Source organism: Tinamus guttatus, unplaced genomic scaffold (assembly GCF_059628265.1).
Source record: "Tinamus guttatus ecotype Peru unplaced genomic scaffold, ASM5962826v1 Tinamus_guttatus_pri_ptg000305l, whole genome shotgun sequence".
NCBI lineage: Eukaryota > Metazoa > Chordata > Aves > Tinamiformes > Tinamidae > Tinamus > Tinamus guttatus.
The window spans coordinates 16,369-29,956 of record NW_028288839.1 but is presented as its reverse complement, the minus strand read 5'-3'; the positions used below and the strand labels follow the sequence as shown (position 1 = coordinate 29,956).

The following is a 13,588-nucleotide window of genomic DNA, read 5'->3' as shown; positions in this document are numbered from 1 at the left end:
CCCCCCCGCGCCGCCTGGTTGCCAGGGCAACCGCTCCCGGCAGCCCCCGCGCCTCGCGGCGCCGCCCCCTTCCCCCGGCGGAAGTGGCGGCGCGTCCTTCCGGTCGGGGAGCGCGTGAGGGCGGCGGGGAGCGCGATGCCGACGGGAGACTACGAGTGAGGGGGGACCGGAACCGGGACCGGAACCGGGACCGGAACCGGGAATGGGGGGGCGGGACTAGAACCGGGAATGGGGGGGGGGGGGGTCGGAACCTGGGGGATTCGGGACCGGGATCGGGACCCGGAATGGGGGGGGGAGAGGCGGGATCTGGGGGAATCGGTACCGGGAATAGGGCGGGAGTCGGGAGCGAGGGAGAACCGGGACCGGGAGGAACCGCGAATGGGGGAGGGGGTGTCGGGAACGGGGGGGAACCGGGAACAGGAGGGAACCGGGAGGGAGAACCGGGAACAGGAGGGAACCGGGAGGGAGAACCGGGAATGGGGGGGAATCGGGAATGGGGGGAGTCGGGAAGGGGGAGGGAAGCGGGGAGCGGTGCGGACCGGAACTGGGGAACCGGGACCGGAAGTGGTCGTGGGGGGGATCGGGACGTGGGGGAACCGGGACCGGAAGTGGAGGGAACCGGGACCGGGAAGGGGGGGGGGGGGGCGGAACCGGGAATGGGGGGGGGCGGAACGGGAATGGGGGGGGGGCGGAACCGGGATGGGGGGAGAAGCGGGAAGGGCCGCGGGGGGTGGGGGGACACCGGGGGGGGGGTGTTACCGGGGGGTGTTACCGGAGAGGGGGGTGTTGCCGGGGGCGGGTCCCGGCTGAGGCCCCGCCCCCCGTCTGAGGCCCCGCCCCCGGCAGCTCCAAGCCCAGCTGGGCCGACCAGGTGGAGGAGGAGGGGGATGACGGTGAGCGGGACCCCCCCCCCGGGGCCGATCCCGGTCCCGGTTCTAATCCCGGTTCTAATCCCCGGTCCGGTCCCGGCTCCGTCCCAATCCCGATCCCAATCTCAGTTCCAATCTCCGTTCCATTCTCAGTCTGATCCTGATCCTCGTCTCAATCTCATTTCCAGTCCTGATTCGAGTTCCAGCCTCATCCTGATCCCAATCCCAGTCCTTAGCGCTGTTTCAATCCCCAATCCAATCCCAGTCCCAATCCCCATCCTGATCCCAATCCCAGTCCCCACCCGGATTCCAATCCCCGGTCCGATCCTGGTCCCAATCCTTATCCCAGTCCTAGTCCTGATCCCAATCCAGTCCGTGTCCCAGTTGCAGTCCCCATCCCGATCCCAATCCCAGTCCCAATCCCAGTTCCGATCCCAATCCCAGTTCCGATCCCAATCCCAGTCCTGATCCCAATCCCAGTCCGTGTCCTGGTTGCAGTCTCCATCCCGATCCCAATCCCAGTCCCGATCCCAATCCCAGTCCCGATCCCAATCCCAGTTCCGATCCCAATCCCAGTCCCGATCCCAATTCCAGTTCCGATCCAATCCCAATTCCGATTCCAATCCCAGTCCCGATCCCAGTTCCGATCCCAATCCCAGTCGCAATCCCAGTTCCGATCCCAATGCCAGTCCTGATCGCCGTTCCGATCCCAATCCCAGTCCCGATCCCAGTCCCGATCCCAATCCCAGTCCCGATCCCAATGCCAGTCCCCATCCCGATCTCGATGCCAATTCCAGTCCCGATCCCCGTTCCGATCCCAGTTCCAGTCCCGATCCCAATCCCAGTCCCGATCCCAATCCCAGTCCCAATCCCAATCCAGTCCTGATCCCAATCCCAGTCCGTGTCCCAGTTGCAGTCCCCATCCCGATCCCAATCCCAGTCCTGATCCCAATCCCAGTCGCAATCCCAGTCCCGATCCCAATCCCAGTCCCAATTCCAGTTCCGATCCCAATCCCAGTCCCGATCCCAATCCCAGTCCTGATCCCCGTTCCGATCCCAATCCCAGTCCCGATCCCAATTCCCATTCCGATCCCAATCCCAGCCCTGGCAGCAGGGATTCCCCCCGAGCTCCCCGCTCCTCCCGGCCGCTCCGGGAATCCCCATTCCCAACACTAGGGATCCCGCGTGTCCCAGGCCCCGCACGGGCCCCGATCCCAGCAACATTCCCGGCCCTGAGTCACTCCTGTTCCACCCAGGCCTGGAACGGGCCTGGATCCCCTTTTCCTACGGCCAATCCGGGCAAGATCCCGGCCCAGGACGGGAAGAGCCCCCGCCCCCCAAAACCTCCCAGCCCCTTTTACCCCCGACCCCATTCACCCCCCCCCAGCCCCTTTTACCCCCCCCGGCCCCTTTTACCCCCCCCCCCAGCCCTTTTACCCCCCCCCCAGCCCCTTTTACCCCCTGCAGCCCTTTTTACCCCCCAGCTCCACTCATTCCCCCACCCCTTTTACCCCCCCAGCCCTTTTACTCCCCTGACCCCATTAACTGCCCAGGCTCATTCACCTGCCCCAGCACCTTTTTCCCCCCCCCAGCCCTTTTTACCCCCTTGATCCCATTCACCCCCCCAGCCCCATTCTACCCCCTGGTCCCAATCACCCCCCCCAGCCCCTTTTACCCCCCGACCCCATTCACCCCCCCAGCCCCATTCACCTGCCCCAACCCTTTTTACCCCCCAGCCCCATTCACCTGCCCCAGCCCCTTTTACCCCCCCCCAGCCTTTATATTCCCCTGACCCCATTCACCCCCCCAGCCCTTTTTACCCCCCCAGCTCCATTAACCCCCCCCCCCGGCCCCATTCACCTGCCCAACCACTTTTACCCCCCAGCCCCATTCACCCCCCTGGTCCCATTAACCCCCCCAACCCCTTTTACCCCCTTGACCTCATTCACCCCCCCAGCCCTTTTTACCCCCCCAGCCCCATTCACCCCCCTGGTCCCATTAACCCCTCTAACCCCTTTTACACCCTGATCCCATCACCCCCCCAGCCCTTTTTACCCCGCTAGTCCCATTAACCCCCCCAGCCCCTTTTACCCCCCTGACCCCATTTACCCCCCTGACCCCATTCACCCCCCCAGCCTCTTTTACCCCCCCAGCTCCTTTTGCCCCCTGACCCCATTCACCCCCCCCAGCCCCTTTTACCCCCCCAGCCCCATTTACCCCCCTGGTCCCATTAACCCCCCCAGCCCCATTCACCCCCCCAGCCCCATTCACCCCCCTGACCCCATTCACCCCCCAGCCCCCCAGAGCGCAGCAGCCCCCCCCGTGCAGCTTGCTGTGCTGTGCTGTGTGGGGGGGGTCGCACAGTGTGTGACCCCCCCGTCCCGTCCCCCCCCAGACAAGTGCGTGTCCAGCGAGCTGCTCAAGGACATCCCGCTGGGAGCCGTGCTGGGGGGGGGCCTGAGCGCCGAGGCCGAGCTGCTCAAGGGGGGTAAGAGGGGGGGTACAGGGAGGGGGGGCTGCTCAAGGGGGTGAGTGGGGGTGTAAAGAGGGGGGGTGCATGGAGGGGGGGCTGCTCAAGGAGGGTGAGTGGGGGGGCTAAAGGGGGGGTACAGGGGGGTGAATGGGGAGGGGGGGCTGCTCAAGGGGGGTGAGTGGGGGGGGGCCCTAAAGGGGGGGGGTACAGGGAGGGGGGGCTGCTCAAGGGGGGTGAGCTGGGGGGGGTGAACGGGGGGGTGCATGAGGGGGGCTGCTCAAGGGGGGTGAGTGGGGGGGGTGAACGGGGGGGGTACAGGGAGGGGGGGCTGCTCAAGGGGGGTGAGTGTGGGGGGTAAAGAGGGGGGGGTACAGGGAGGGGGGGCTGCTCAAGGGGGGTGAGTGGGGGGGGTAAAGAGGGGGGGTACAGGGAGGGGGGGCTGCTCAAGGTGGGGGGCTGCTCAAGGGGGGCTCCGGGGGGGGGGGGGACTAAAGAGGGGGGTACAGGGGGGTGCATGGGAGGGGGGGCTGCTCAAGGGGGGTGAGCTGGGGGGGGGGCGGTAAAGAGGGGGGGTACAGGGAGGGGGGGGCTGCTCAAGGGGGGTGAGTGGGGGGGGGGGGCTGCGGGGGGGTCCAGGGAGGGGGGGCTGCTCAAGGGGGGTGAACGGGGGGGGCTGCGGGGGGGGGTACAGGGCGGGGGGAGCTGCCGGGGGGGCTGCTCAAGGGGGGGGGAACGGGGTACAGGGGGGGCTGCTCAAGGGGGCTGAGCTGGGGGGGCTGCGGGGGGGGTACAGGGCAGGGGGGAGCTGCTGGGGGGGCTGCTCAAGGGGGGTGAACGGGGGGGCTGCAGGGGGGGGCTCTGGGGGGGGTGCATGGGGAGGGGCTGCTGCTCAAGGGTGGGGGGGGCTGTGGGGGGGCTGCTCAAGGGGGGTGAGCTAGGGGGGGTTGTGGGGGGGGGTGAACGGGGGAGGTTGCCAGGGGGGTACAGGGCGGGGGGAGCTGCTGGAGGGGCTGCTCAAGGGGGGTGAGCGGGGGGGGCTGTGGGGGGGTACAGGGCAGGGGGGAGCTGCGGGGGGTGCTGCTCAAGGGGGGTGAATGGGGGGGCTGCAGGGGGGGTGCATGGGGAGGGGGGGCTGCTGCTCAAGGAGGGGGCACTTGCTCAAGGGGGAGCTGGGGGGGGCTGCTCAAGGGGGGGTGAGCGGGGGGGCTGTGAGGGGGCTGCTCAAGGGGGGTGCATGGGGGGACATGGGGGGGCCTGCAGGTTGGGGGGGTGCGTTGGGGGGGTTGCATGGGGGGAGGGCTGCACGGGGGGGGCATGAAAGGGGCTGCAGGGTGGGGGGGGGGTGCACGGGGGGGGCTGCAGGGTTTGGGGGGGCTGCTCGGTGTGGGGGGGCTCCCGGGGGGGCTGTGTGGTAGAGGGAGCCCCTCTGATAACCGCCCCCCCCCCCAGGCCCGCTGCCCTCCCCCAAGGAGCTCGTGAGCGGGAACATCAAGACCATCACGGAATACCGGGAGGAGGAGGATGGCCGCAAGGTGAAGGTGAGGAGCCGGGAGCCGCGCCGGGATCCTGCCGCGTCCCGTGTGTCCGAGCCGGGATCCACAGCTCCGAGCCGGGAATCCCTCTGTGTCCCGCGTGCCCGAGCCGGGATCCTGCCGGATCCCATGTGTCCGAGCCGGGATCCACAGCTCCGAGCCGGGAATCCCTCTGTGTCCTGCGTGCCCGAGCCGGGATCCTGCCGCGTCCCGTGTGTCCGAGCCGGGATCCACAGCTCCGAGCCGGGAATCCCTCCGTGTCCCGCGTGCCCGAGCTGGGATCCTGCCCCGTCCCATGTGTCCGAGCCGGGATCCGCAGCCCGAAGTGATCCCGAGCGGGATCCTGCCCCATCCCATGTGTCCGAGCCGGGATCCACGACTCCGAGTTTGGGATCCTGCCCCGTCCCGTGTGTTTGAGCCGGGATCCTTCCCTGTCCCGCGTGCCCAAGCTGGGATCCCACCCCATCCCGCGCACCTGAGCCGGGATCCGAGGCGGGATCCACAGCCCAAAGTGATCCCGAGCCGGGATCCTGCTCCGTCCCGTGTGTCCGAGCCGGGATCCACGACTCCGAGCTGGGATCCTGCCCCGTCCCATGTGCCCAAGGTGGGATCCATGGCTCCGAGCAATCCCGTCCACCTGAGCCGGGATCCGTGACTCCGAGCGATCCCAAGCTGGGATCCTGCCCCATCCTGCGTTCCTGAGTCGGGATCCAGAGCTCCGAGCGATCCCGAGCTGGGATCCGCGGCTCCGAACGATCCCGAGCTGGGATCCGCGGCTCCGAACGATCCCGAGCTGGGATCCACGGCTCCGAACGATCCCGAGTTGGGATCCGCGGCTCCGAACGATCCCGAGCTGGGATCCGCGGCTCCGAACGATCCCGAGCTGGGATCCGCGGCTCCGAACGATCCCGAACTGGGATCCACGGCTCCGAACGATCCCGAGTTGGGATCCGCGGCTCCGAACGATCCCGAGCTGGGATCCGCGGCTCCGAGCGATCCCGAGCTGGGATCCGCGTCTCCGAACGATCCCGAGCTGGGATCCACGGCTCCGAACGATCCCGAGCTGGGATCCGCGGCTCCGAACGATCCCGCCTTGTCCCGCAGATCATCCGCACCTTCCGCATCGAGACCCGCAAGGCGTCCAAGGCCGTGGCCCGCAGGAAGGTGGGTTCCCGGGATATCCCGGTATTCCAGGAAGGCCGAGCGCTTGCCTTGTCCGGCCTCCCTTTCCATGGGAGCATTCCTGGTTTATCCTGGAAGGCCAGGCAGCTGTTTTGTCCAGCCTCCCCTTCCATGTGTGCATTCCCGGTTATCCCGGCATTCCGGGAAGACTGGGGGACACCTTGTCCGGCCTGCCTTCCCGTGTATGCATTCCCGGGTTATCCTGGTGTTCCCGGTCTCCTTCCTTCCTGAGCTGCTTCCGGCCGTTTTCCAGAACTGGAAGAAATTTGGGAACTCGGAGTTCGACGCTCCGGGCCCCAACGTGGCCACCACGACCGTGAGTGACGACGTCTTCATGACCTTCATCACCAGCAAGGAGGTGAGCGGGGGACACGATGGGGACACGATGGGGACACCGAGACGGGGGGGACACCGAGACGGGGGGGACACGATGGGGACACCGAGACAGGGAGGACACGATGGGGACACTGAGATTGGGGGACACAGTGGGGACACTGAGACGAGGGGGACACGATGGGGACACTGAGACGAGGGGACACCGAGACGGGGGGGACACTGAGAAAAGGGGGACACGATGGGGACACCGAGACGGGGGGACACTGAGACGAGGGGAACACAATGGGGACACTGAGACGAGGGGACACTGAGACGAGGGGACACCGAGACGGGGGGACACGATGGGGACACTGAGACAGGGGGGACACCGAGACGGGAGGGACACGATGGGGACACGATGGGGACACCGAGACGGGGGGGACACGATGGGGACACCGAGACGGGGGGGCACTGAGACGGGGGGGACACAATGGGGACACGATGGGGACACCGAGACGGGGGGGCAGTGAGACGGGGGGGACACGATGGGGACACGATGGGGACACCGAGACTGGGGGACACAGTGGGGACACTGAGACGAGGGGAACACAATGGGGACACTGAGATGGAGGAGACACGATGGGGACACCGAGACGGGGGGGGACACAATGGGGACACGACGGGGACACCGAGACGGGGGGGACACGATGGGGACACCGAGACAGGGAGGACACGATGGGGACACAACGGGGACGCCGAGACGGGGGGGACACGATGGGGACACTGATACGAGGGGACACCAAGACGGGGGGGACACGATGGGGACACCGAGACGGGGGGGACACCAAGACGGGGGGGACACCGAGACAGGGGGGACACGATGGGGACACCGAGACGGGGGGGACACTGAGAAAAGGGGGACACGATGGGGACACTGATACGAGGGGACACCAAGACGGGGGGGACACAATGGGGACACCGAGACGGGGGGGACACCAAGACGGGGGGGACACCGAGACAGGGGGGACACGATGGGGACACCGAGACGGGGGGGACACTGAGAAAAGGGGGACACGATGGGGACACTGAGACGGGGGGGACACAGTGGGGACACTGAGACGGAGGGGACACAATGGGGACACTGCGTCAGGGAGGATGGGGACAATGTGATGGGGGTGACGCGATGGGGACAACCTGATGGGTTAACGTGGGGACAGTAGGATGGGGTGACGCGATGGGGACAATGTGATGGGGACAACGTGACGGGTTAACGTGGGGACAGTACGATGGGGTGACACGATGGGGACAATGTGATGGGGGTGACGCAATGGGGACAATGCGATGGGGGCGACGTGATGGGGACAATGTGACGGGTTAACGTGGGGACAGTAGGATGGGGTGACGTGATGGGGACAATGTGATGGGGGTGACGTGATGGGGACAACCTGACAGGTTGACGTGGGGACAGTACGATGGGGTGACATGATGGGGACAATGTGATGGGGGTGGCGCGATGGGGACAATGTGATGGGGGTGACGCGATGGGGACAACGTGATGGGTTAACGTGAGGACAGTATGATGGGGTGACACGATGGGGACAGTATGAAGGGGTGATGTGGTGGGGACAATGTGGGGGTGACGCGATGGGGACAATGTGATGAGGGTGACGCAATGGGGACAATGTGATGGGGACAGCATGGGAGTGACACAGGGACAACGTGACGGGGAGCGGGGACAATACGATGGGAATGACACGATGGGGGAAGGCCACAACAAAGGACCAACACAACGGGGGTGCAACAGCGCGCCGGGGCGCAACACCGCGACAGCGGGGGACACCGTGCCAGGGAGGTGACACCGGGGGGGGCGGGGGGGGCACAGGGTGACGCTGCCACCTCCGCTGTCCCCAGGACCTCAACTGCCAGGAGGAGGAGGACCCCATGAACAAGCTGAAGGGCCAGAAAATCGTGTCCTGCCGCATCTGCAAGGGCGACCACTGGACCACGCGCTGTCCCTACAAGGACACGCTGGGACCGATGCAGAAGGAGCTGGCCGAGCAGCTGGGGCTCTCCACGGGGGAGAAGGAGAAGCTGCCGGGAGGTGGGAGCCCATTCCCGGGATGGGGCGGATTCCCGGGATGGGGCGGATTCCTGGGATGGGGCGGCTGACCGGGATGGGGCGGCTGACCGGGATGGGGCTGCTTCTCTGTGGAGCCGCTTCCCGGGATGGGGCTGCTTCCTTGTGGAGCTGCTTCCCAGGAGCCACTGCCCGGGATGGGGCTGCTTCCCGGGATGGGGCCACTTCCTGGGATGGAGCCGCTTCCCTGTGGAGCTACTTCCCGGAATGGGACCACTTCCCTGTGGAGCTGCTTCCTGGGATGGGGCCACTTCCTGGGATGGAGCCGCTTCCCTGTGGAGCTGCTTCCTGGGAGCCGCTGCCTGGGACGGGGCCGCTTCCCTGCGGAGCTGCTGCCCAGGATGGGGCCGCTTCCCAGGATGGGGCCGCTTCCCAGGATGGGGCCACTTCCCTGTGGAGCTACTTTCTGGGAGCCGCTTCCTGGGATGGGGCCGCTTCCCGGGATGGAGCCACTTCCCTGTGGAGCTACTTCCTGGGAGACGCTGCCTGGGATGGGGCCGCTTCCCGGGATGGGGCCGCTGCCTGGAATGGGGCTGTTGCCCGGGATGGGACCGCTTCCCAGGAAGAGCTTTTCCCTGCAGAGCTGCTTCCCAGGAAGGGCACTTCCCTAGGGATCCACTTCCCAACATGGGCGTTTCCCTGTGGAGCTGCTTCCTGGCGGCTGCTTCCCGGGATGGGCTTTTCCCTGTGGAGCTGCTTCCCAGGAAGGGCTTTTCCCTGTGGAGCCGCTTCCCAGGATGGGTTCTCCCCACAGAGCCGCTTCCCGGGATAGGGTCTTCCCCTAGGGTTCTCCCTGGGAGCCGCTTCCCGGGGATGGGGGGGCTTTTCCCTATGGAGCCGCTTCCTGGGGATGGGAGGAGGGCTCTTCCCTATGGAGCTGCTTCCTGGGAATGGCAGGAGGGCTCTTCCTTATGGAGCCGCTTCCAGGGGATGGGGGGGGCTCTTCCCTATGGAACTGCTTCCCGCAGATGGGGGTGTTCTTCCCTATGGAGCCGCTTCCCGGGGACGGGGGGCTCCTTCCCTTTGGAGCCGCCCCCGTCCCCGTCCCCGACGCGTCCCCGTGTCCCCGCAGAGCCGGAGCCGCTGCCGGCGCCGCAGCTCAAGACCGGGAAGTACGTCCCGCCGAGCCTGCGCGACGGGGCCTGCCGGCGCGGGGAGTCCATGCAGCCCAACCGGCGCGGTGAGCCGGGACACCTGGCACCCCTGGCACCACCTGTCACCCCCCTGTCACCTCCTGGCACCGCCTGTCACCTCTTGTCACCTCCTGTCACTGCCTGTCACCTCCGTGTCACCTCCTTGTCATCTCCTGTCACCTCTCCTGCCACCTCCCCTGCCACCCACCTGGCATCTCCTGTCACCACCTGTCACCTCCGCTGCCACTTCCTGTCACCGCCTGTCACCTCCCCTGCCACCCGCCTGTCACCTCCTGTCACCTCCCCCTGCACCCCACTGCCACCCGCCCCGTCACCCCTCGTCACCCCCCGTCACCTCCTGTCACCTCTCCTGTCACCTCTCCTGTCACCCACCCTGTCACCCACCCTGTCACCCACCCTGTCACCTCCCTGTCACCTCCCCTGTCACCTCCCCTGTCACCTCCCCTGCCACCCGCCCTGTCACCCCCTGCCACCCCATCACCCACTCTGCCACCCGTCACCTCCTGTCACCTCCCCTGTCACCCCCTGTAACCCCCTGCCACCCACCGTCACCCCCTGCCACCCCGTCACCCACCCTGCCACCCACCTGTCACGTCCTGTCACCTCCCGTCACCTCCCCTGTCACCTCCCCTGTCACCTCCTGTCACCTCCCCTGTCACCTCCCCTGTCACCCCCAGCACCTCCTGTCACTTCCCCTGGCCCTTCCCCTGTCACCTCCTGTCACCTCCTGTCACCTCCCCTGGCACTTCCTGTCACCCCCCCAGCGCCCTCTGTCACCTCCCCTGTCACCCCCTCCCCCCCACCGTCACCTCCCCTGGCATCCACCTTGTCAACTCCCCTGTCACCTGGTCCCCCCCCACCACCTCTCCTGTCACTTGGCCTGTCATCCCCCATCATCCCTTGTCACCCTGTCACCCCCCCGGCACCCTGTCACCTCCCCTGTCACCTCCCCTGTTACCCCCCCAGCACCCCCGTCACCTCTCCTGTCACCTCTGCTGTCCTCTCCTGTCACCTCTTGTCACCCCCCATCACCTGCCTTGTCACCCTCTGCCATCCTGTTACCCTGTCACCTCCCCGTCACCTTCTCGTCACCTTTGTCACCCCCTGTCACCTCTCATCTCTTCCTTGTCATCACCCCCATCATCCTCTTGTCACCGCCATTACCCCTGGTCACCCTTTTGTTGTCACCCCCTCGTCACCCCCTTGTCACCCCCCTGCTGTCTCTTGTCACTCCCGTCACTTCCTTGTCATCACCCCATCACCAGTTGTCACCCTGTCACTGTCACCCCCATCATCACCCCCTTGTCACCCTCCCATCACGCCTTGTCACCTCCTTGTCGTCACCCCTTGTCACCCCCTTTGTCATCCTCCTGTCACTATCGCCCCCGTGGTCACCCCGCTGTCACCCTCCCATCGCCCCGTCACCTCCTTGTTGTCACCCTTCGTCATCCCCTTTTTCACCTCCCTTGTCACCCCGCTGTCAGTGTCACCCCCATGGTCACCCCGCTGTCACTTTCCCATCACCCCCTGTCACCTCCTTGTTGTCACCCCTTGTCATCCCCCTCCTGTCAGTGTCACCCCCATGGTCACCCCCCATCACTGTCACCCCCATGGTCACCCCGCTGTCCCCCCGCAGCCGATGACAACGCCACCATCCGCGTCACCAACCTGTCCGAGGACACGCGCGAGACCGACCTGCAGGAGCTTTTCCGCCCCTTCGGCTCCATCTCCCGCATCTACCTGGCCAAGGACAAGACCACGGGACAGTCCAAGGTGACACGGGGGACACGGGGGTGACACGGGGGACACGGGGGGGTCCCGGCTTCGGCCTCACCCCCTCTGCTCCTCTTCCTCGCCAGGGTTTCGCCTTCATCAGCTTCCACCGGCGCGAGGACGCGGCCAGGGCCATCGCCGGCGTCTCCGGCTTCGGCTACGACCACCTCATCCTCAACGTGGAATGGGCCAAGTGAGCGGGAACGGGACGGGAATGGGATGGGAACGGGAACGGGACGGGAACGCGACGGGAACGTGATGGGAATGCGACGGGAACCGGGACGGGAACAGGAACAGGGACGGGAACGGGAGCGGGAACGGGACGGGAACGGGACGGGGATGGGACGGGAATGGGACGGGAATAGGATGGGAACGGGAGCAGGAACGGGACGGGAACGGGACGGGAATGGGAGCGGGAACGGGACGGGAATGGGACGGGAGCGGGACGGGAATGGGACGGGAATGGGATGGGAATGGGACGGGAATAGGATGGGAACGGGAGCGGGAACGGGACGGGAACGCGACGGGAACAGGGACGGGAACAGGAGCGGGAATGGGACGGGAATGGGGAGGGGAACGGGGACGGGAGCGGGAATGGGACGGGAATGGGAGCGGGAATGGGACGGGAACGGGACGGGAATGGGTCCGGGATGGGAACAGAGCGGGAATGGGACGGGAACGGGAGCAGGAATGGGACAGGAGCGGGACGGGAAGGGGATGGGAACAGGAGCGGGAACGGGAGGGGAATGGGACGGGAACGGGTTGGGAATGGGACGGGAACGGGAGGGGAGTGCAAGCGGGGGTGCTCCCATGGGAACAGGATGGGGGGGTTCCCATGGGAACGGGATGGAGGGCTCCTATGGGAATGGGATGGGAATGGGATGTGGGGGGGGGCTCCCACAGGAATGGGACAGGAGCGGGATGTGGGGAGCCTCCCTTGGGAGCAGGTTGGGAGCAGGATTGGGGGGGGGGGGTCTCCCATAGGAACAGGATGGAGGACTCCCATGGGAATGGGATGTGGAGGGGCTCCCATGTGGATGGAATAAGGGGAGACAATGGGGATTCCCAGGGTAGAGACGGGATGGAGACGCCAATGGAATGGGATAGAGGCTCTGACATGGACAGGACAGGGGGGGCTCCGATGGGAGCGGGACAAGCGTTCCCATGGGAACAGTGCAGGCGCTCCGATGGGAACGGGATGGGGGCGCCGATGGATGGGATGGGAGCTCCCATGGGAATGGGATGGGGGCTCTTCATGGCTGCCCCCTTCCCACCGCCCATTCCCCCTTCCCACCGCCCATTCCCTCCTTCTTTCCAGGCCTTCAACCAACTGAAGCGGCGGCTCCGCAGGCTCCGGAGCGGCCGGAGCCCCTCAATAAAGTCACTCCCGTCCGCACCGCGGAGTCGGGAATTCCAAAGCGCCGCCAGTCGCTTTATTTGCCGGGAGCCGCTCGGCTCCGCGCGCGCGGGATGCGGGAAGGGAATGCGTGTTCCGCGAGTTATCCCGGTGTTATCCCAGCCCCCGGAGCCTTGCATTATCCCAGTGCTATCCCGGGCGCTGGAGACATTCCGTCATCCCAGTGCAACTGCCGGAGGTTTTTGTTATCCCGGAGCTGCCCCAGTGACGGGAGCCGCTCGTTATCCCGGTGCTTCTGGAGACTGTTGTTATCCCGGTGCTATCCCAGGCACCGGAGACCTCCGCGATTCCGGAGCCGCTCATTATCCCGGTGCTATCCCAGGCACCGGAGCCCCTCGTTATTCCAGAGCTATTCCAGCCCCAGGAGACGTTGCTCATCCCAGCACTACCCCAGGCACCGGAGATGCTCGTTATCCCGGTGCTATGTCAGGTCGTTATCCCGGTGCTATCCCAGGTCGTTATCCCGGAGCTACGGCCCGGGAAGGGTCAGGACCCGCTCCCAGCGCCTGCCTGGTGCCCCCCAGCCGTGGGGCAGCCCCCCAAGCCGTGGGGCAGCCCCATGGCCACCCCTGGGTGCTCCCTCCTGGATTGGGTGCTGCCCCTTCCTGCTTCCCGCCCACACCGGGATTGCGGGACACTCCGGAATGGCGGGACACTCTGGGAAGCCACATGGAGCTGGATAAGGGGGGAGCAGCGCCGGGGTGGTGGGATCCTCTGGAAGGGCGGGACACTCCGG

At 66.6% G+C, this 13,588-nt stretch overlaps 1 protein-coding gene across 1 annotated transcript; it reads left to right on the top strand.

Annotated features, from left to right (window-relative positions):
• Positions 1-96: 96 nt before the first annotated feature.
• Positions 97-11,632, top strand: EIF3G (eukaryotic translation initiation factor 3 subunit G). Its single transcript, XM_088528162.1, has 10 exons — positions 97-155; positions 847-893; positions 3,265-3,357; positions 4,792-4,880; positions 5,979-6,038; positions 6,310-6,414; positions 8,283-8,472; positions 9,581-9,688; positions 11,299-11,435; positions 11,522-11,632. The coding sequence occupies exons 1-10, from the start codon at positions 136-138 to the stop codon at positions 11,630-11,632; spliced, it is 960 nt and encodes a 319-aa protein (XP_088384288.1). The 5' UTR covers positions 97-135.
• Positions 11,633-13,588: the final 1,956 nt, after the last annotated feature.

Coding starts and splice junctions, on each gene's coding strand:
- EIF3G (XM_088528162.1), top strand. CDS start 136: ATGCCGACGGGAGACTACGA. Junction 6,039..6,309: donor AGGCCGTGGCCCGCAGGAAG/GTGGGTTCCCGG, acceptor GCCGTTTTCCAG/AACTGGAAGAAATTTGGGAA. Junction 9,689..11,298: donor CATGCAGCCCAACCGGCGCG/GTGAGCCGGGAC, acceptor GTCCCCCCGCAG/CCGATGACAACGCCACCATC.